The 22,476-nt window shown below is 37.1% G+C and overlaps 2 protein-coding genes across 7 annotated transcripts; both read left to right on the top strand.

Moving 5' to 3' along the window:
* The first annotated feature begins 304 nt into the window (after positions 1-304).
* On the top strand, positions 305-10,885 carry si:ch73-112l6.1 (uncharacterized). Of its 5 annotated transcripts, none has more exons than XM_051878325.1 (10): positions 305-323; positions 3,248-3,345; positions 3,434-3,894; positions 3,982-4,297; positions 5,482-6,241; positions 6,332-6,514; positions 7,266-7,603; positions 9,111-9,364; positions 9,467-9,667; positions 9,943-10,885. In XM_051878325.1, the coding sequence occupies exons 2-10, from the start codon at positions 3,301-3,303 to the stop codon at positions 10,388-10,390; spliced, it is 3,006 nt and encodes a 1,001-aa protein (XP_051734285.1). In that variant the 5' UTR covers positions 305-323; positions 3,248-3,300; the 3' UTR covers positions 10,391-10,885. The 5 variants fall into 5 exon arrangements, with proteins under 5 accessions (XP_051734285.1, XP_051734284.1, XP_051734286.1 ...); XM_051878324.1 differs by lacking the exon at positions 305-323 and adding an exon at positions 1,430-1,545; XM_051878326.1 differs by lacking the exon at positions 305-323 and adding an exon at positions 1,560-1,753 and having other exon boundaries at positions 9,500-9,667.
* A 6,397-nt stretch (positions 10,886-17,282) lies between these two features.
* skp2 (S-phase kinase-associated protein 2, E3 ubiquitin protein ligase) lies at positions 17,283-22,464 on the top strand. 2 transcript variants are annotated; one of them, XM_051878108.1, is made up of 10 exons: positions 17,283-17,458; positions 18,211-18,446; positions 18,661-18,772; positions 18,877-19,020; positions 19,131-19,265; positions 20,834-20,932; positions 21,040-21,167; positions 21,251-21,302; positions 21,394-21,501; positions 21,612-22,464. In XM_051878108.1, the coding sequence occupies exons 1-10, from the start codon at positions 17,445-17,447 to the stop codon at positions 21,811-21,813; spliced, it is 1,230 nt and encodes a 409-aa protein (XP_051734068.1). In that variant the 5' UTR covers positions 17,283-17,444; the 3' UTR covers positions 21,814-22,464. The 2 variants fall into 2 exon arrangements, with proteins under 2 accessions (XP_051734068.1, XP_051734067.1); XM_051878107.1 differs by having other exon boundaries at positions 17,284-17,458; positions 18,658-18,772.
* The last annotated feature ends 12 nt before the right edge of the window (positions 22,465-22,476 follow it).

The following is a 22,476-nucleotide window of genomic DNA, read 5'->3' as shown; positions in this document are numbered from 1 at the left end:
AAAACTATCTTACGCACCCAAAATCGGCGAATTTCACTGCCAAATCAGAAGCGCAAAAGAACATTTTTCAAATGAAATCATCAGTAAATTTTATGGCACCTACAGTAAATGTTGTATTGTCTTATATATTGTAGCAAGTCTAAACAGTGTTTTATGTTCTGTTCGGATAAATCTAAGTGCATGTGTTCTTTCCTGTGTTATGGTTCAGTTGTGTGGGCGGGGTTCTGGGGAAAAGGTTCCAGAAGTTTGTTCGCTGTCTGTGTGGCAGGAGCATCGGCCAAACAGGTGCTCATCTTAGTCTTAAAAGAAGACTAAGCTTTTAAGTGAGTCTCATCATTTCCTCCATTCGTTACAATATGTTTTATTTTACCAGTTGTGGAATCTAACCATTCAACCATCTGAGGTAAAGTTAGCCTACTTTATTTATGTATTTCCATTTTATGCAACTTACACATTTATTAATAGTAAATTAATAATTAATAAATTTAAGATCATCATGTTTGCAACGAACAAGTAATAGGAGTAATAGTAGGCTAATAATAGTATCATTCCACTAGGTCTGAATTGAAATATATTGTACGTTTTAATGGATCACGCTACAAACATAATGATCTTATAATGATGCATTGCTGTGTCCGTTATCGCGTAATTCACACTTTTGGACACTTTTGCTTTAACGGACATTAGACAACACTGCAAAATCAAGCTGTTATATTCATGTATTTATTGTCCAACATTCCCAATCTTTCTGATGCATGTCCTTAATTTAATTTCATATGTTGGTATTAATTCAGTGTTTATAATGCTAATACTTGAACTTCAAAGAAGTTTTAACCCAAACTGACTGGGTTTCTAGAGAGCAAAGGTTTTGTGAAAAAAAGTGGAAGACTTAAACACAAAGTGTGTAAAATAAACTGTTAAAAGGATTTGGTGATCACTAGTGATAGTATTTTATTCTGTGTTGTCATCATTCAGCTTGGATTTCAGCTTTAATGTACGTTTTTTTTTTAAACAAAGCAGCTGATATTGCCATATATAGTGGACTGCCGAGTCGCTTTCACCCCAAAATGGCGGAAACGCAGGGCCGCTGCTGGTGTTGCCATGGAACGTTCTATTGATTGTCGCTTCTTGTTAGTGTATATTCTTTGACCATACTATTTAATGTTTTTTGCTTTTGTGCTCATCACGTGATTTGTTTATCAGGTAAATCGTTTTTTTTTGTCAAGGACCCAGATATATTGTGATTCCTGCCTCGCTGCCCAAAACAATGATAACTAAGCAGGGAAACATCTGAAATCCTACGGAACTGCAATGTTAAATTTATATACGATTTACATCTGACTGCAACGGCGCATATCCAGCTTGTCTAATGCACATGCGCAGTAAAGAGTAAACAAACGGGCGAGCTACTATGAAAATAGCGATTGGCTCTTTTAACTGGAAGGCGGGACTTTTAGTCCTCTATCAAAAATGCGATTGGCACTTTAAGCTGAGCGCTTTAATTGTTGAGCGCTACGATTTTCCTCATTCAGTCCTATAGGAGTGGTAAGTCTCCACCTCTTGCAATGTCTCTGATTGTAGTTTCGCTGCTCTTGAGGTCCACACAAGTGCGACTGCTCGTGCACGTGCGATACGTTAACTTGTCGGGACACAAAACAGCACTCTTATTTCAGAAAACAAAATTAACAGTTCTTGGCGTGAGCCGTTTGCTGATATATCTGCGTTGTCTCTATTTGATTTAGGCGTCCTCAAGGTAAGACTTGTAAGATTACTATGATTCGTTTCAGGTGAGTTTGAAACACATGTTGTGTAATTAGTAAACGTTGCATGTTTTTGATAGGTGACCATGCGCGAATTATCATGGCGATTTGGCGTATTAATGCACGGGGTTTCATCTAGGGGTCAACAATTTTCTCTCTTTACAGTCATGACATATTGCATTACACAATAAGCTGAGTTCGTTGTGTCGTTTTGTAAGCGGTGTTGTTTTGTTTTAGTTGTATGCACTTTTAAATTATACTAACAGTAATAACACATGTATTATGTAGACTAATATGCTTTCGTGAGAATAACTAAAGTGCCAGTATATCGCCATAAGTATGTGGACACCCCCTTGTCAGGTTTGGCCATTACAGTAATTCCAGTGAAAACAAATCTCAGTGCTACACCATACAATGACATTCCAGAAAATTCTGTGCTTCCAAATTAGTCGCAACAGTTTAGGGAGGGTCTTTTCTGTTTTACCATGACAATGTCCTTGTGCAAAAAGCGAGGCCCATACAGAAATTATTTACTGAGTCTGGTGTGGAAGAACTTGACTGCACAAAGCCCAGACCTGAAGCCTTCTGAACACATTTGAAAATAACTGTAACACTGCCAACAACATTGGACCCCATTTGACTTTCATTTTATGCACATAAACTGTTCCAATACATTTTTCAAATATCTAGTTTTGGGTTCCACAGAAGAAAGCCATTCAGGTGTGAGGGTAAAGTCAGTTTTGTCCTTTAATGCTTTTTACCATGATTTTAAAATAAATGCTCAACCAGACACAAGCATCACTGAGGTCAGGCACTGTTATTTTAGTATTATTTAAATATACTTATAGTATTTAAATATTCTATTTAGCTTTATTTTCTTAATTTAAGTTTTAGTAATTTAGTACTTTAACTTCAACTTATTTTATTTCAATTATTTGCAAGACAGCATTTCTAATTTTAGGCTTTTCATCTAATAATTACATTTTATTCCAGTTAACAATAACGTTAATAGTTTTAGTTAACCTTAACACTGTTGACACTGGGTCATGAGTCTCACTGTTCCAATGCCTCGTGTCTGAAACAGGCGGAAAAAAATTCATTTTCGGTAGAAATAGTTTTGGAGAGACGAGATCATTGACTGAAACTATGACGTTTAATTAGCGTTTCTCTGACGGTGCATTTTGACTGTGTCATTGCATCCAACTCACTTCACCGTGTCCAAAAGTGATGCTAGAGTAGCAAAATGGAAAATCTGTTGGGCTGAAATATTGAGAGGCGACCTGCTGTCAAAGAACTTTACTATAACAAGAACATGACACCCTGAACCACATAAAGAGATCAAGTCCCCAAATTTAATTACCAAAACTTCATTTTTAGTTTTGGTTTCCAGGCTAAATTAAAACTTTATTTACGGTTTCTGTGTTTCGGTATAAAATAAAAAAAAAATCAGTGCATCACTAATATATAGATTTTTTTTTCTTTAACAGCAGCTTGTGCGAGCCAATCCTCCTGGCTGCGAACACGCCAACCCTCATCACAAATGGCTCAACAAGCAGGTGAAAAGCTTCCTGATCCTCCTGAAGAAGTAAGTCAAATGGTAGCTGTGGCCCTCATTTTGCAGAACAATGAAATCATTTGCATGTTCAACTTCTTTCTCTCTGTTTCTTCAACAGCTTTTACTACCAGAGGGTTGGAAGCATACGCTGCCAAAAGAGCTACATCTCTGGGTCAGTAAGACTCTCTTCATCAGAGATGCATCTGGGAAGTTGACGCTGACTGAACCTCTAAAGCTGTGGTGGTCACCTCCTGGACCCCAGTTGTTGTATGCACAGCCTCCTCCTCGTCCTGACCCGTTCTTTCAGAGCAGGCTGTTCCTTTGGATGCCTAGCCGCATGTGGGCATACAGGCTAGTGTGCACGAAGCCCAACTGCCGTCGTCTCGGCAATTATTTGAGGCCTTGTGGGCTACACAACACCGTCCAGAGGGTTTTGGACATGAGCGGGTGGTATTTCATTGTCACAGAGTACCTAGAGTGCTGTTCTTGCAAGAAGAAGGTGGCAGGCTGGTCACAAGACATTCTGGATCAATTGGATCTTATCCATCGTGAGAAATTCCCAGCAGTCCTGACCTACAGGTAGGCTGAGTTGTTTGTATATCAAAACATTGTAAAGATGTGTTAAATGCTCAGGGTTTGATTTTTGTGTGCGTTTTTCATTCAAAGGCTGTCTTGCGATAAAGAACTTGTTAGACTGATGCAGTGTCGGACACCAGGGAAGAGTGCAACTGAGATGTACCAGCACCTTTGTGTCCGGCATAAGGAGCGGTGGATGGCTCAGGCCGCAGAGTACCTCTCTGTATTGAACAAGTTTCAAGATCTTAGCACTGTTTCTCTCAGGGTGCCACAGATGAGGCCAGTGCCTTCTCCGTCGTTGCTGTTGGCGGTATATGCAAAGGATGTATTGACACGACTCGGAGAGATGAAGGCCAGGGTCACTTCCATTTACGGCTCCATCCTGAAGATGGCCTCCACCGAGAAGGTGAGAAGACACAACTAAATTTGATGCATTTATTGTAGTATTTGTGTTAATGACATACACTACTGTTCAGAAGTTTTAAAAAGTCTGTTATGCTGACCAAGGCTGCATTTGTTTGATAAAAAGTACAGTTAAAACAGTAATATTATAACATATTATTATAACTTAAAATAACTGTTTTTTTTATTTAAATGTATTTTAAAATGTAATTTATTCCTGTTATGGCAAAGCTTAATTTCAGCATCATTATTCCAGTCTTCAGTGTCACATGATCCTTCAGAAATCATTCTAATATGCTGATTTGCTGCTCAAGAAACATTTATTATTATTATCAAAAGTGAAAACAGTTTTGCTGCTTAATATTGATGAAAAAAGTAGTGTATAAGAATATCCATGACAAAGTTGACATAATTTTAAAAAATGTAGCTTACATTTAATGTACTATTTGTATTTATGTTGGTTTCATGTGGTTTTGAAGATAATTTTCAAGGCAAAATTAAATTTAATGACTCTAAAAATGTCATGTGATGTATTCATGAACAAAGTATGAATAATATTTAACATACACCTGAATACATGTGAGCAAACACATTTTAATCATTATTAATAAATGATCAATGTTAATAGCTATTAATTAATTCATTTGTAAATAATTATCTATATCACTAAGTTTTTTGGGTGGATATTGTATAACATTTTACAACATTTTAAGTAATATTTCCATGTTATCAAAACATCAAATTATCTGATATTTTAAGACTTTGTAGACCTTGACACTCAGTCATGAGGGTCTGCAGGGGTCCTCTATATAATATTATTTACTTTTTTTGCATGTTTGTTGGATCACATAAATATTAATAAGAAGTTTTGTTAAAATAAAATTTTCATTTTTTTTATTCAATAATAATAAAATGTTATATGTTTTATTTTTTTAAGAATTTAATTCAAATGTTTCCTTAATCATGATATCAGGGCAGGTTGTATCATCCTGAAATTTTTATCATAATATCAGAATTAATTTGATTCCATCATAAAAGAGGTGTATTGAAGTCATTGTATTTATAACTTGTTTTTAATTGTATTTTTTAAAATAAATGAACCGATCCAGATAAAAATAAGTATCCTTGGCCCACATAACACTAAGATTCATCTTGTAGCATTTACCAGTTCTTTTCATCCATCTTTAGGTCACTAAGAAACACAATTCAGCTGTGTGGGCCACAAATGTAGGAAATGAGAATGGGCAGGTCCTAATGTGTGTCCTGACCCAAACAGATGGAGAGGGCCTGCTTCCCATGTGCTCCGGCTTGATGGAACGTTACCGGCGAGCCAGAGAACCTCCTCCGCAGGTTCTGTACGTGGGCCAGGACTGTTGTTCCACGACAGGCAAGAGCAAAATGGAAGCCATGTTCCACGAGTGGGACCAGCTGGTTGTCAGGCTGGACGCATGGCAGTTTATGCAGCGTTTCGCAGCAGGCGTCACTTCAGAAAGCCACCCACTGTATGGCCCCTTCATGGGACGGCTCTTCTCCTGTATATTTGAGTGGGATGCTGGAGATTTAAAAAGACTGCAAGAAGCCAAGCAACAGGAGCTGCGACAAGATGCCAAAGCAATCGGGAAGCCCACTGCCAAAGAGTTAGTAAGGCACTGCCGCCACCGGACACGTGAGGCTCAGGTGACCAAGCAGCTCATTGAACAGCTGTTGAAAGACTTCATGGGAGCTACAGACTTCATGGGCAACAAACTGGTGGACCAGGAGAGGATGGAAGAGATCTGGCCAGCCCAACAATGCCATCTTCGGTGTATCCAGGACCCTCCAGGCATCCAGCTTTACAGGAAGGTTAGAGAGGTCACCAGAGGAGGGTTAGTTCTTCCTCTGTACCACTGTGCACGTGGTATAGAATCCCTTGAAGCATTCCATCAGCATCTGAACCACTTCATTCCAGGTTTGCATGACCCATAAATAATGTGTTATTTCTGTGAATTGTTTTAACTTTGATTCAAATGTATATAAGTTCTCTTTTTTTCTTTTTTAGGTACAAGTACAAATGACTTGTACTTCCATGTTTATCTGCTAGAAGGGGTAGTGCAGTGGAACAAGGTGCGATCTGTTGCTGTCGATGAAGGCAGTCCACTGCAGCGCTATGCAAACTGTCTGAGCCAAAAGTTTCTAGGCTGTAAACTGGTTGAGGATCACAGTAGCCCAGGAGAGTACACTGGTAATGCATTGCATGTTTGTACTATATGTATATATTCATGCTAGCTGTCAATTTAGTCAGCCTTTTTATTCTAAAATGTCATTTATTCCAACATTATTTCCACCAATAAATGCTGTTACATAGCACAATACATTATTTGAGATGTGCTGGAAATGAAACTGGTGGGAATTTTTATTACTTTCAGGAAAAAAAAAAGTATGTACATTACCATTCAAAAGTTTGGGGTCAGTAAGATTTTTAATACTTTAATACTGTCATTCAGAAATTATGCATTAAATTGATTAAAAGTGCAAGTAAAGACATTTATAAAGATTTCCATTCCAAATAAAATGCCTGTTCTTTTGAACTTTCTATTCATCAGAGACCTGAAAAAAATGTATCACGGTTTCCATAAAAATATTAAGCAGCAGCAACTGTTTTCACTTTTGATAATAAAAATATGTTTCTTGAGCAGCAAATCAGCATATTAGAATGATTTCTGAAGGATCATGTGACACTGAAGACTGGAGTAATGATGCTGAAAATTCTGCTTTGCCATCACAAGAATAAATTAAATTTTAAAATATATTAAAATGAAAGCTTTTAAAAAGGCTTCTTTTATAAACATTAAAAAAATCTTACCTGCCCCAAACTTTTGAAAGGTAGTGTATGTTTGTCATGCTGTTTTAGTATTTAGTCCATTTTATCTTGTTTTTGATTCTTTTTTATTACTTAAATAATGAACCACTCTAGTGACATACTGTTTGCACAGGTGAGCTCATAGGAGTGGAGTATCTGTACTCTCAAACCAACAGAGTGTTGGAGGTGGACGGCATTATGGATCCTGATGCACCTGATGGAAGTGATGAGCAGCTGGAGGTTGACCTGGAATATGAGGATTCAGGTTTTAATGACCTTAAATCACCAGAGTTCTTGGAGTTCAGCCTCAAATTGCTTCAAGTTCAGGCAGTGCCCCCGCAATCAGTTTCCATCGGCCTATCAACATCCCAACCGGATCCAATAGTGTCTTCCACCTCTGGGCCCATAAAGGATGAGCAATACGCTGCAGACCAGTTCACGCCTCAGGGCATCTCACAGGAAGATGATAATGTAAGTGTTGTTCACTGTAAAAAAAAAAAATAAATAAAAAAAATTGCCCTGCACTATTAAATCACAGATAATAGGAACGTGACTTCATAAGTGTTATCTCAATTAGCTATTTGTAAAGATTTGCACATGTGCACATTTTTGGGAAAAATTATTGATTGAACAATGTTATTTATATATTTTTTTGTATTATTTAATTATATATATATATATATATATATATATATATATATATATATATATATATATATATATATATATATATATATATATAATATTATAATTTTTTTTTTTTTTTTTTTTTTTACATTTTCTTAATAATGTGCTCTTTACATAGAAAACACATTCACAATGGCACTAGCTGGTTGGCAAAAAAGTTATTTCCCACCCTTCACACAGCATATATCTGTTCTCTCAAAGGGTTAGTTCACCCAAAAATGAAAATTATGCCATTAATGACACACTCTCATGTCAATCTAAACCCGTAAGACCTTGTTCATCTTCGGAACACAAATTAAGATATTTTTGATGAAATCTGTGAGCTTTCTGGCCTCTGATAGACTGCAACGTTATTACCACTTTCAAGGCCCAGAAAGGTAGTAAAGACATTGTTAAAATAGTTCATGTGACAGCAGTGGTTCAAAACTCAACCTCTCGACTTAAATCCAAAGGTGACAGGGCTTTCTCAGTTCTTGGTCTAAAGCTCTGGAATTCCCTTCCTTTTTTCATTAGATTATCCCCTACTACACTATCCACGTTTGAATCTCCTCTTAAAACATATTTTCCCCAGGTTTATGCTTAATTTGATAATATTTTGTTTTATTTTGCATGCTGATGTTTTGTTTTAATTCTATTAATTTCTGTTTTCTTTCTATATTTTTTTTTTAGTATTTAAATTGTATTGTATGAGGATGTTTTGTTTCGTATGTTGTGCAGCACTTTGGTCAGCATTTATGTTGTTTTAAGGGGCTATATAAATAAACTTGACCTTGATCTTAATTTTATGAAGCAACGAGAGTACTTTTTGCGTGCAAAAAACAAACAAAAATAACAACTTTATTCAACAATTTCTTCTCTTTCCTGTCAGTCTAATACACTGTTAATGTAGTAAACAGGGCAGCGCTTCTGGGTTCTACGTCAGAACGCCGGCTCAGTATTGGCTGATGCTGTTCACGTGAGCAGCACGATGCATGCGTGTGATGCTAACGCAGGAGCTGGCTAATAATGAGCCGGAGTTCTGACATAGAACCCGGAAAAGCTAATAACGTTGCAGTTTATCAGAAAGCTCACGGTTTTTATCAAAAATATCTTAATTTGTGTTCCAAAGTTAAATGAAGGTCTTATGGGTTTGGAACGACATGAGGGTGAGTAATTAATGACAGAATTTTTGGTTGAACTAACCCTTTAACCCAAGTTTGCCAGTTATATCGCCTTGATTTAAAAGAAAAATTCTACCCTTTGTATGTGCTCTTTTATGTTTATTACTCTTTTTCTTTTTTTTTTCTCTCAGGAGGAAAAATGCATGGGGCCTGATGGTGTTCCTGGGTATGACCGTGTTATTAACCTGGCCAACAGTTTGGTTGAGCTTAGAAATCATGGATTTGTCACACAGCGAAAGGTGGACGAGATTGTCACTCTGTGGGATAAGCTATCAGAGCATGACAAGCATGGTGTCGTCCACCCGACACAGCCCGAAAACAAACTGCACTTTAACAACAGCCATACCGATACCTTTGCGACTCCGTGCATAGATGGTCTGAAGAGGTATGTGTGCCAGACGATTTAAACATCATACATTTTTTTATCTTTACTGAAATTCCTTAAAAATACCTTTTGATTTGTTCCACAAATCTGCTTCATTGTAAGCCGGCTTGTCGCTGCCATTTGCCTCGCTCTCAGCCACATTCACCCCGCCGGTCAGACCATCGCCGGTGTCAGGGAGAACAGGTGGGCTGCCGTCCTCCGGGACTACAACATGATTAGGGACATTGTTCAGGACAGCACTGCCATCTCAACCCAGACACGGTTACAGCTGCTTGAGATAAATCAGCGGACATTGTGCCAGTGGTGAGTCAATAATTGATGATAAGGTTACACTTTATTTTGATGGTTCCCTTTAGACATTCTGTTGACTATAATTAACATTGAATCTACATGTCAGTGAACTCTCATTAGAGTATTAGTAGACTGTTAGGATTAGTAAAATAAGTTGACTTAGAACCGTTTGGCCGATGGTGGAAAAGTGGACCATCAAACAAAGTGTTAACGATTATTAATATGGAGTTGTAGATTAATTGTATATTCATACAACTTGATTATTGTATCATCTTTTCTGTGCATAGGTACAATGCCAGGAAACAGGGGCAAGAACAGTTGGTTTTGAACCAGAGCATTGACCACATGAAGGCTTCTGAGCCCTTACTTCCTGTGCCACACGACGTTCCGGAGCCCCTTCAACATGGAGATGTAATTAAAGTAGTTATTGGAGGTCCCAAGCCTCCTGATTCCCCAGCCTTACGACTGGTCCCAGAGCAAAGAGCTGCTGCCACCAGACTCCCTAGTCCAAAGGTGCCTCGGACCACCGCTTGGCGGCGGAGGAAGGCAGAGGAAGAGGCAGCCCAGCGAGGGTTACCCCTGAAGCGGCTTTCCGAGCAGTATCTTTGTCAAAAGTGTGGCAAACCAAAGACAAAAGAGTTTGGTCACAGCCAGTTCCGCGGAGTCCACTTTTGTGCTAGAGCCTCTGGAAAGACGGTAGGGCAATGGATGGAGGAGATGAGGAGAGCAAAGTGAGCCAACACGGACATTTTCTGTTTTTTGTTATATATATAATTTGTTATTTGTAAGTTCCATTGTTTTATATACTTTGATCATCCAGGTAATAGCCAAAAATTATTTCTATAAATTAAATTATAAATTTTGTTTTTCACTCACTGGTATGTTATTTGTGAAATGGCAATAATTTCTATTTTTTTATTCTTATCTCAGTGAATATTTCTTTCTTAAATGAACACATTTAACATTGAGGTTTATTTACAATTTAATAATTTGCTGTAATTGTGTGTACAATAACTATACATGGTGAACAAATATTACATAATTTTGGGGTCTTTTTCTTTTGATTTGACTTTATTTACATGGACCGATTTGTATTTGTCAAACCTTGGTGTACACATGAAAAGTGCATACACAATACAGCATCACAAGAAACAGCTGCTTTACCAATATTAGGAACACATTTAGTTTATTTATTTTCAATAAACACACATCATTGATCTGCAATTAAAAGCTTGTCTTTTTTGTTGCTGGACTTTTTCTGTATAAGTTCTATTATTAAAAAAAATGTAACTCATACATATGTGATACATCTCACCTTATCACAAATGTGGAAGCAAAATGGCTAAACAAATTATTTTATATTTCTTATTTAGCATCAAACAAACAAAATAATCTTTTCACAGTCATCAAATAATAGTTCTGTACCACCGAAGTATGGCACAGAAAAAAAAAGTACGAGATTAAAAGTGATTGCACAACCGCCAAATGCAGTTCAGCCAGTACTGGGGTAAACCTTTAAATGGATACTGTCCAATAACATTGGGTACGCAGCCATCGTGCTGGCCGCCCATCAATGGGATCGTGATGGAGGAGACACCACACAGTCTGCTGTCATGGGGAACAACGATGCCTTGCTCGGATATGCTGGGAAAAACGGGACGTCTGGTCACCCTAAATTTACTGGGAATATAATTGGATGTCATATAATTTGTTAATCATTGTATTTTTCTAAATCTCAATTTTAAACATTAATGATTATTTTTTGCAATTTAGTACAGAGTATATTGTGTGTGAAAAAACAAAAAACACAACCAGGTTGATATTTCTGAGACGTTTTTCCCGGGACAGTCGTATTTCAGCTCTATTTTTAGTGTCCCGACTTATTAAGAAAAAATCATGTTTTGTCCCGTATTTCATCTTTTCTCAAATTTCCTTACGACTGGGTGATCATAGAACGAGTAGTAGTAGTGGTGTTCTGTCGCGCGAGAACAGCCCAATTAAATTTCTTCGTAAAACAAAATTACCATCCGATCCAATCACAATTCGTTATCGATTAACTTGCCGTTAGTGAAGAGATGTGTTCGACATCGGCTGCGGCTGGATGTAACCGATCGGCGAGAGTAGCCGCGTGCAGGCGGGGAGGAGCTGAAAAACGGAGACGTGAAGTCGAACACTTTCTGCTTCTCGTAGTGACGCTCGCGCTGCGTTTGCATACTTTATCACAGCTAAAGTGAAATTAATGCAATATTTGACTAATACACCGATGTTTCAGAGACATTTTCATTCAATACTTTATGTACTGCTTACAGCATCTGTTTTTACAAGAATAAAGTTCAACATAAGCATGTATTATTTAAATACAAGTGGGGTCTACGTTTTTTATCAGTTTTATTTTGATAAACACAATATAGCATCGCGACTACATGAAAAGAGCTTTTACTGTTATAAAAATACAGATTTGTGAGCATTAGTGGAACTGAAGGCGTGAGAATAAACACGAAACACACGTGATCGTTGTCTGCGGTGAATCCGGCCAATCGTGAAACAGCTGTGTCGTCATCAGACCTCCTCGACAGTATTAGAATATCGTTAGGGGAATGTTAGTTATAACGTTAGGAGAACGTTAGAATTACATTATAGGAACAATAAAATAACGTTAGAGGTACGTTAAAATAACATTATAATAACGTTGGGGAACTTTAGAATAACGTTAGAATTACATTATAGGAACGTTAAAAAAAACTAAAGGTACGTTAAAATAACAATAACGTTAGGGGAACTTTAGAATAACGTTAGGAGAACGTTAGAATAACGTTAGAGGAACATTAAAATAACGTTAGGCAAATTTTATAAACAATAAATAAAAACAAGATGGTTTGTAATACTGATTATAGTCCTCTAACATCCATTTTCCATACCGCTTATAATATACTGGGTCACAGGTGTGCTGGATGATTACTGACGTACAGTGGAGTAATGATATCGGAGTAAAGAGGTTAGGGGAACGTTCTAGGAACCAAAAACTAACATTCTGTTTCCGTTAAGAAAACTTTCCTGGCTAACCAAAAACAAACCGTAAAAAAGATTATTCTAGGAACCAAAAACTAATGTTCTGGCAACCAAAAATTGTTAGCTGGGCCCCAGCAATAACAGAACATTCCCCTAACGTTAGTATTTGTTTCCTGTTTGTTTGTTTGTTTCTTTTTGTTTTTTTGAGAATCAAATAATAACGTTCTGGGAAAGTTCTTTTTAGGTTTTCTTTTTGCAACCAAAAAATATAATTCCCAGAACGTTGCAGTGTGGTCATCTTTCAATAACCTAAAAATAACTTACATAGAACGTTTATTATAATGTTGATGATAAGCCACCATACATCCAATTTCCATATCGCTTATACTACTGGGTTGCGGGTGAGCTGGATGATTACTGATGTACAGCATTACTGACATTGGAACATTAGAACATCGTTAGGGGAATGTTAGTATAACGTTATAGGAATGTTAGAATAACGTTAGGGGAATGTTAGAATAACATTAGGAGAACAATAGCATTACATTATAGGAATGTTAAAATAATGTTAGGGGAATATTAGAATAACGTTAGGAGAACATTAGAATAACTTTAGAATAACTTTAGAAATAACGTTAGAAAAACATTAGAATTACATTATAGGAACGTTAGAATAGAATGTTATAATAACGTTAGGGGAAGTTAGAATAACGTTAAGGGAATGTTAAAATAACGTTAGGGGAACACTGCAAAACTAAACTCAAGTAGTACTTACAGATGTAAATATGACTAAATGTCAAATATACAGCTGTCGAAATCCGTCGTAGCAATTCTTTTTCTTTTCTTTGTTTTTCTCGAATGTAGTGATTCTTTTTTCGGAAAGTAGCGATTCTTTTGGGGGAAAATATCGATTCTTATGGGGAAAAGTAGCGATTCTTTTTGGGGGGAAAGTAGCGATTCTTTTTGAAAAATGTAGCGATTCTTTTTGGGGAAAGTAGCGATTCTTTTTGAAATTGTAGAGATTCTTTTTGAAATTGTAGCGATTCTTTTTTGGGAAAGTAGCGATTCTTTTGGGGGAAGTAGTGATTCTTTTTTTAGGAAAAGTAGAGATTCTTTTGGGGGGAAAGTAGCGATTCTTTTTTTGGGAAAGTAGCGATTCTTTTTGAAATTGTAGAGATTCTTTTTGAAATTGTAGCGATTCTTTTTTGGGAAAGTAGCGATTCTTCTGGGGGAAGTAGCAATTCTTTTTTAGGAAAAGTAGCAATTCTTTTGGGGGAAAGTAGCAATTCTTTTTTCGGAAAGTAGCTATTCTTTTTTTTTTTCTTCTTTTTTTACGGAAGTAGCGATTCTTTTTGGCAAAAGTAGCGATTCTTTTTATGAAAGTAGCGAATCTTTTTGAAAAATGTAGTGATTCTCTTTTGGGAAAGTAGTGATTCTTTTTGCGGAAAGTAACGATTCTTTTTATGAAAGTAGCGAATCTTTTTTAAAAATGTAGTGATTCTTTTTGGGGAAAGTAGTGATTCTTTTTGCGGAAAGTAGCGATTCTTTTTTCTTTTCTTTTCTTTTTTTCTTTTTTTTTAGGAAAAGTAGCGACTCTTTTGTGGGAAAGTAGCGATTCTTTTTTTGGAAAGTAGCGATTCTTTTTAGGGAAGTAGAGATTCTTTTTTGGGAAAGTAGCGATTCTTTTGGGGAAAGTAGCGATTCTTTTTTGGGGAAGTAGCGATTCTTTTTGAAAATGTAGCGATTCTTTTGGGGAAAGTAGCAATTCTTTTTTGGGGGAAAGTAGCGATTCTTTTTGAAAATGTAGCAATTCTTTTTGGGGAAGTAGAGATTTAATTTTTTTTTTTTTTTACGAAAGTAGCGATTCTTTTTGGCAAAAGTAGCGATTCTTTTTGGCAAAAGTAGCGATTCTTTTTATGAAAGTAGCGAATCTTTTTGAAAACTGTAGTGATTCTTTTTTGGGGAAGTAGCGATTCTTTGGGGGAAAGTAGCGATTCTTTTTGGGGAAGAAGTGATTCTTTTTGAAAATGTAGCGATTCTTTTTGGGGAAAGTAGCGATTCTTTTTTGTGGAAAGTAGCTATTCTTTTTGAAAATGTAGCGATTCTTTTTGGGGAAGTAGCGATTCTTTGGGCGGAAAGTAGCGATTCTTTTTGGGGGGAAGTAGCTATTCTTTTTGAAAATGTAGCGATTCTTTTGGCGGAAAGTAGCGATTCTTTTTGGGGAAGTAGCGATTCTTTTTTGGGAAAGTAGCGATTCTTTTTGAAAATGTAGCGATTCTTTTTGGGGGAAGTAGCGATTCTTTTTTGGGGGAAAGTAGCGATTCTTTTTGAAAATGTAGCTATTCTTTTGGCGGAAAGTAGCGATTCTTTTTGGGGAAGTAGCAATTCTTTGGGGGAAGTAGCGATTCTTTTTGGGGGGGAAGTAGCGATTCCTTTTGAAAATGTAGCGATTCTTTTTGGGGAAAGTAGCGATTCTTTTTGGGGAAGTAACAATTCTTTGGGGGAAGTAGCGATTCTTTTTTTGGGGGAAGTAGCGATTCTTTTTGAAAATGTAGCGATTCTTTTTGGGGAAAGTAGCGATTCTTTTGGGGGGAGTAGCGATTCTTTTGAAAATGTAGCGATTCTTTTTGGGGAAGTAGCGATTCTTTTTGGGGAAAGTAGCGATTCTTTTCTTCTTCTTTTTTTAGGAAAGTAGCGATTCTTTTTAGGAAAGTAGCAACTCTTTTTTTTTTAGGTAAAGTAGTGATTCTTTTTGGAAACGTAGCGATTCTTTTTGGAAATGTAGTGATTCTTTTTGAAGAAAGTAGCAATTCTTTTTGGGGAAAGTAGCGATTCTTTTTGGGGAAAGTAGCGATTCTTTTTTATTATTATTATTTTGGGGGGGGGAGTAGCGATTCTTTTTGAAAATGTAGCGATTCTTTTTGGAAATGTAGCAATTCTTTTTGAAGACAGTAGCGATTCTTTTTATGAAAGTAGCGATTCTTTTTGAAGACAGTAGCGAATCTTTTTGAAAAATGTTGCATTTCTTTTTGAGGATCCAGAAAATTCCACAAGCCGGGACTCGAACCTAGGATTTTTTGTATGTAACTGCACCAGAGGTCAGCGTGCTGTCCACAAGACCATCAGGAAGTGCGAGGCTGATCCAATTTGATAAATATTAGAATCTTATGGGTGTGGGGAACAGAATTTGACGACAAATATACAGCTGTCGAAATCCACTCCCCCCCCCAAATGATGAGAGATGTTGATGCAGTGACTTAAAAGATGCTGATTCTATCCTCTGTGTGAATGGACTTTAACCAGCATCAGTTTAAATGTTAATTTTCTGCCTTTTTTGCCATTTATAATGATATTAAATATGTTGACAGGAAACAAAATTGGTGAGAGAAGGCAGACGGGATCCAGAAAATTCCACGAGCCTGGACTCAAACCTAGGATTCTTTGTACGCAACCTAGGATTCTTTGTACGCAACTGCACCAGAAGTCAGCACACTGTCCACAAAGCCATCGGTAAGTGTGAGACTGATCCAATTTGATAAATATTACAACCTCATGGGGGGGGGAACAGAATTCGATGGCAAATACACAGCTGTCGAAATACGAAATCCCCCCCCCCCCCCCAAATTATGAGAGATGTTGATGTGCTGAGTTAAAAAATTCTGATTCTATCGTGTGTGTGGATGGATTTTAACCACCAGCATCAGTTTAAATGTTCAGTTTTTACCTTTTTAGAACCTCATGGGAGGCGGGGACAGAATTCAACAGCAAATGTACAGCTGTCGAAATATGGACACATTCACCCTCATTCGTATGTCTAATATGTCGAAACAGAAAACATCAGAAAACGTCATTCAGTTATTAATTAGCCTACATGAATCATGTAGCCTAAATGACAGCATATTTTCAATTCAAAACAGCGAAATGTATGGTCTAATTTTAAATTCTGTGTGGTTGTAAATTATTTTTAAGAGTTGTATGCTGTATCACCTTGACTTAACTATTTCACATTAAACATTTAATTTTGACGAACTGTGCGGGAAATATATGCATGCGATACACTTATATTTAGATTAAAAGACTTATTTTTCAAGAAAATGTCTCTTTTGAACACTTACGGTATCCGGTATTTTCCCGCATTTCACCAAATTTATATTAACTTCTATTAATAGTAATTACATTATTATTATTATTTCAGATACAGAACAATGCAAAGGCATGAGTCTATTATAAAATTCATCTTTAAGAAAATTCAGTGGAATTTCATTATTAAATAGCTTGAATTGTAATTACTTATTATAAGCTGTAACAGACTGTATGAGCAGTAGAGATCATAATTTGTTTTCTTGCTCCTTCCTCAACAGGCTTGTTTTGGGACCTGGGACAGTAGCTGATGAGCTGTTGCTAGAAAATCCTTGTGGGAACCCAAGCAAACCTGCAGAGCCACAAGTTTCTAGTGCCTGTATTGGGTGATTGTGTGCATCAGTTTCATTTGTACTTTTGGGATGAAAGTAACTTCATCTTGCATGTCTCGACATGGCAAAAAACGTATGATGGTGTTTAGTCCTCCACAGTAGAGGGCGGCAAGTCAATATCCCTCCCTTACGCTGTCAGATATGCATCACTTCCGGCGACCCACATTGGAGCCAATGGCATCGCAGCAGGACAGGCGGTCCAGAGTCAGGTTTAAATGCGCCGCCAGCCTGCGCGAAGGACAGGGGGATCCTTGCTGCTTTTGAAAGTTTGCAGAAGTTACTACTTTTAGTAATACTACGAAGTCAGGATGTCAAACGAAAGGTAATATGTTACTTTTATTTAGCAAACCTGAATTATGATTTGTATTTTATATAGCGCGTATTTTCCTGAATTTTAGAGACTTGTGTGTGTTTCTGTATAGTACTTTTTTGGATTCTCCCTCCACTTTGGAATATTTCATTACTTATATAACTTTTTGGTGTATTATAAGAAGCACTGAACACAGTAATAAACTTGTTAAAACATGGCTTTAGATCACTGGTGCATAGTTTTACAGGACGCTTTTTAAAAATACATTTTAGTCGAATGTGCTGTTGGCGCGCGCCACACTAGTTGTGTTGTGACGCGCGAGGATGACTTTTTCACCAATCGTGAATTTATATTAGTAAATGTAAGTTGTGAAAGTTCTTTATATCTATTTAGTGCATTCATTGCTTTATATATATTTTTGTTTTTCTAAAAGACAAACTAGTTCGGTGGTTATTTTTGGTATAGAGGCGCTCGCGACAAATGGCGGGCATCACAGAACTTGTAAAGTGAGCGTGGAATTTACAGTATAAAACAATCAAAACTGTTGTAATGCTGTCAGTGTGTTCTCAAATAGTACATTTTGTGTAGTGAGAACATTTTATAGATTGTTGCAGGCTGAACTTATCTAATAGTTACCTTAGTGTTGTGAGCTCGAGGATATGGTTTCATATTGCTTTCTGCTGCTACCTCTCTATATATCCTTTTAACAAAAATAAATGGTGGTTTGGCTGAATGTTTCTTTTTTTTTTTTTTTATGTATGTAGGCCGTTTCAAGAACTGAGTGAGAATTTGGAGGGATCCTTGTGCAGGCCTCAGAGGACTAAATGGAAAAAGCGGCCCTCCTGCAGCGGGGGTCTAGACACTGAAAACACTCCAAACGAGCTCATCCAGCAGTGGTCACCCCCGCACAAAAAGCTCCTGACTTCTGCAAAAGGGAAAGAAAATGAGGAAAACATATTTGTTCTAGCCAGACGTCCCAGAAAAAGACGAGAATCATCAGGTTTGTGACTGAGAATTTTGTTTATCTGATTGGAAACATGTTTTGTCTTGGGATATAGTTGCATGAGCAGACTTTTTATTAGTTCCCTCCAAACTACTGACAAAACCCAAGTATTTTGATGGCCACTTACTGAATTGTAATTGCTTATAAGATGTAACATGGACTGTATGATTAGTAGAGGGCCTAATTTGTTTTCTTGCTCCTCCCTCAGCAGGCTTGTGTTGGGACAGTCTACCTGATGAGCTTTTGTTGGGAATCCTGTCTCGTCTCTCACTGCAAGATCTACTCAGGACGTCACGGGTCTGCAAGCGCTGGCATCGTTTAGCGTAAGTTATTGATACCCTTTTCTTACAAAGTCCATGTTGGAAGTTTGGAAGACCACTGATCACCTGTGATATAAATAATAATAGTCAAAACTCTGCATCTGCAGGTTTGACGAGTCTCTGTGGCACAGTGTGGACCTGGTTGGAAAAGCACAGTTAGATGCAGAGCTTGGGCAGGTGCTCTCAGCTGGGGCGTTGAGGCTGCGCTGTCCACACACCTGCATCGGTCAACCCAGTTTTAAAAGTACAGAGTGAGTAATGTGTGTTTCACAGTGCCACAGTTATGTTGCGTCATTTCTGCTGTTATTGCTTTCCTTTTTTTTTTTTTTTTTTTCAAAATTAAGTACTATTTGAATTACAGGAAACTTCGCATCCAACATCTGGATTTATCAAACTGCACAGTGGAGACGTCTGTTCTTGAAGATATCCTGTTACACTGCAGACATTTACAGAATCTCAGTCTCGAAGGATTGGTGCTCTCTGATAGTATTATTCAGTAAGTGATAGTATAAAAGCCATTTTGCACACTACACCCTAACCGTAGATTTTTGGTGTATTTGTCATGTCAAGAAAGATTGTATTTACGAGTTGAACGCAAATGAACGCCACCACAAAGTCATAAACACCAGTGGGGAAACTCTGGGTTTTCTTTAAGCCCTGAGTTTGAGTTGAGGCATGTCAGTGAGAAACATGGCGGAATACCACAATAGTTTGAGGTATTTAGCAGTGACATTCTCAGGCATTTTTATTTACAACAAAATAAGCTAATTGCCTGTGCAAAATATAATAGCATTGTAATATAACAATATAATATGTAACAAAGTTTACAGTGGCTACATAAATTAATTAAAAACATAAAGCAAAACACGCCTAATTCTTTGTTCTTGATTTTCTAGAAGTAGAGTTTAAAAATCTTGCTGTATTTTTTTTTTTTTTTTTTTTTTTTAAGCTAAAGGGTTAGTTCATCCAAAAATGAAGTACTCACCCTCATGTCGTTCCAAACCCGTAAGACCTTTGTTCATCTTCAGAACACAAAATAAGATATTTTTGATGAAATCCGAGAGCTCTCCGACTCATCCATAGACATAGATTACCACTTTCAAGGCCCAGAAATGTGGAAAAGACACATTTAAAATAGTCAACGTAACTACAGTGGTTCAATCTTAATTTCATGAAGCGACAAGAATACTTTTTGTGCGCAAAAAGAAAACAAAAATAACTACTCTATTCAACAAATTTGTCTCTTCCCTGTCATTCTCCTAAGCTATTTATGTTGTATAGACAGCACAACGCTTCTGTGTTCTACGTCAGAACGCCGACTCAGTATTGGCCGGCTCTTGCGTCAGCATCACACGCATGCGTCGTGCTGCTCACATGAACAGCGTTGGCCAAACGGAATCGTCGTTCTGACGTAGAACCTAGAAGTGCTGCACTGTTTACAATGTGAACAGCTTCAGAGACTCACATGGAAGAGAAGAAATGGTTGAATAAAGTCATTATTTTTGTTTTGTTTTTGCTCACAAAAGGTATTTTCGTTGCTTTATAATATTAAGGTTGAACCACTGTAGTCACATGGACTATTTTAACGATGTCTTTACTACGTTTCTGGGCCTTGAAATTGGTTATGACATTGCTGTATATAGGGAGGTCAGAAGCTCTCGGATTTCATCAAAAAATATCTTAATTTGTGTTCTGAACATGAACAAAGGTCTTACAGGTTTGGAACGGGTGAGGGCGAGTAATTAATGACAAATTTCATTTTTGGGTGAACTAACACTTTAACATTAGGTAGCCCGTTCGCTGTCAAAAGACTTACAATTTTTTTTTTTGTTTTTTGTGTGTGTTGTGTGTGATTAACAGCGTAACAGAATCAGTTACTAAATGAGCAATATCACACGAGTAGCTGTGCGATATCGACAGCTACTCGTGATATTACGCATGTCGACAGCTACTCATGTGATATTGCATTTATTTTTCTTTGTGGTATTTTATGTAGAAATGACAGTTTATGGAGTTTTGTTGCACGTAGATTCATTTAACCATTTCTATTTTGCTTTCTTGCAGTTCTCTTGCTCAAAATACTGAGTTTGTCCGGCTGGATTTGTGTGGTTGTTCTGGCTTCTCTCCTGAATCTCTGGCTGAGATGCTGAAATCTTGCACTCGGTAAGATTAACTGATGTACAGCTCCGTTTGGGGTTCGTTCATCATCAGAAAAAGTCTATAATAACATCCATAACATTTTTTTTTTTTTTTTTTTTTTCTCAACCCAGAATTGAAGAAATGAACGTGTCGTGGTGTGACTTCAACAATCTCCACGTTCAAGCCATTGCTAACAACATTCCCTCCAGTGTCACTCAACTGAACATCAGTGGTTACAGACAAAACCTCACCATGGAAGGTGAGGAAAGCATGGATTTCAGCTTTATGTAAATATGTTTTTCTATTTCATGCAAAGATAATTTATGCATTTTTGTGTTTCAGATGTCAAAGCTATAGTAAAAAGGTGTCCGAACCTCACAAACCTAGATTTGAGGTGAGTTCATGATTTGGGAAGATAATTGTGGATCATCTGCCTAATAGCAAACAGCAGGAGGTTAACGTTCAGTAATGTTTTCTCATCACAGTGATAGCGTGCTTGTGACGACAGACAGTTTTCCCGTCCTGCAGGAACTGTCCTCTCTGAGACATCTGGGACTGAGTCGTTGTTATCAGATCCACCCAGCTTCTCTCATGTAAGAGATTCGTTGAATTCAGAAAGAAAAGACAGTTTCGAGTGCTTTTATGTCTGTATATAGTCTTTGCATACAAGCAATAAATATTTTCTCCTTTTTCCCCTCTACAGTGACTTTGAAAAGTTTCTAAATTTGCAGACCCTGGAGGTCTTTGGGCTCATACAGGACAGCTACCTGCCCATTCTTTGTAAAGGTCTACCGCACATACAGATCAACACACAGCCTTTCTCCACTGTGGCACGTCCCACCTCGTCATCAAGAAAAGATCGCACACTTTGGGGAATGCACTGCCGACTTGTCTACAAACATTAATGTTTTTAATCCAGGATGATTACAGGGTAAACCAAATTGTAAAATAGTCAGTATTTCTCTTTTTGTGCCCAATTAATTGTGATTTTAAAAAATGTCTTAAGCATCACTGGTAAGTCCTTTTTGTTTTATATTTCAACAGTTTCAATTTTGATGACAATTGTGTTAGAGGTCCTGACAATCTTGAATTGAGTGGTGTTCTTATGTTGTAGCAAAGATCATATCATTTATCACAAAATGAGAGTGGACAAGATTGTTAGTGGTATATTGTACCTGTTTGGTACCATATAGCTGTTAATTTTGAAAATGGTGAGTTTCACTAGATTTGTTGCTTCAGGTTGAAATCTAGAATATAGTAAGTTCTCAAATGCAAGAATTGTTTTCCTGCCAAAATCAAGTACATTTCCAGTTTTACCCTAGGATTATCAAAGGTCTAGTTTAGAGAATGGTTTTATACTGTTCCTGAATTATTTTGCTATACAAAAGCATTAGAACAGGTGCTTTAGCAGCAGAGAAAATATTGTGAATCTCTTCCATTTTTCTGACCAGTTTTAATATTGGAAAACTTGAATTTTGTACAACTTGTTTGACATGTTTTTATGAATTGTTTACATCTGAATTGTAAATAAATGTATTGCTTTTTATTTAAAGTCATCCTCATGTGAG

The sequence above is a fragment of the Ctenopharyngodon idella genome, chromosome 21, assembly GCF_019924925.1.
Source record: "Ctenopharyngodon idella isolate HZGC_01 chromosome 21, HZGC01, whole genome shotgun sequence".
Lineage (NCBI taxonomy): Eukaryota > Metazoa > Chordata > Actinopteri > Cypriniformes > Xenocyprididae > Ctenopharyngodon > Ctenopharyngodon idella.
This window is presented reverse-complemented; position numbering and strand designations above follow the sequence as displayed.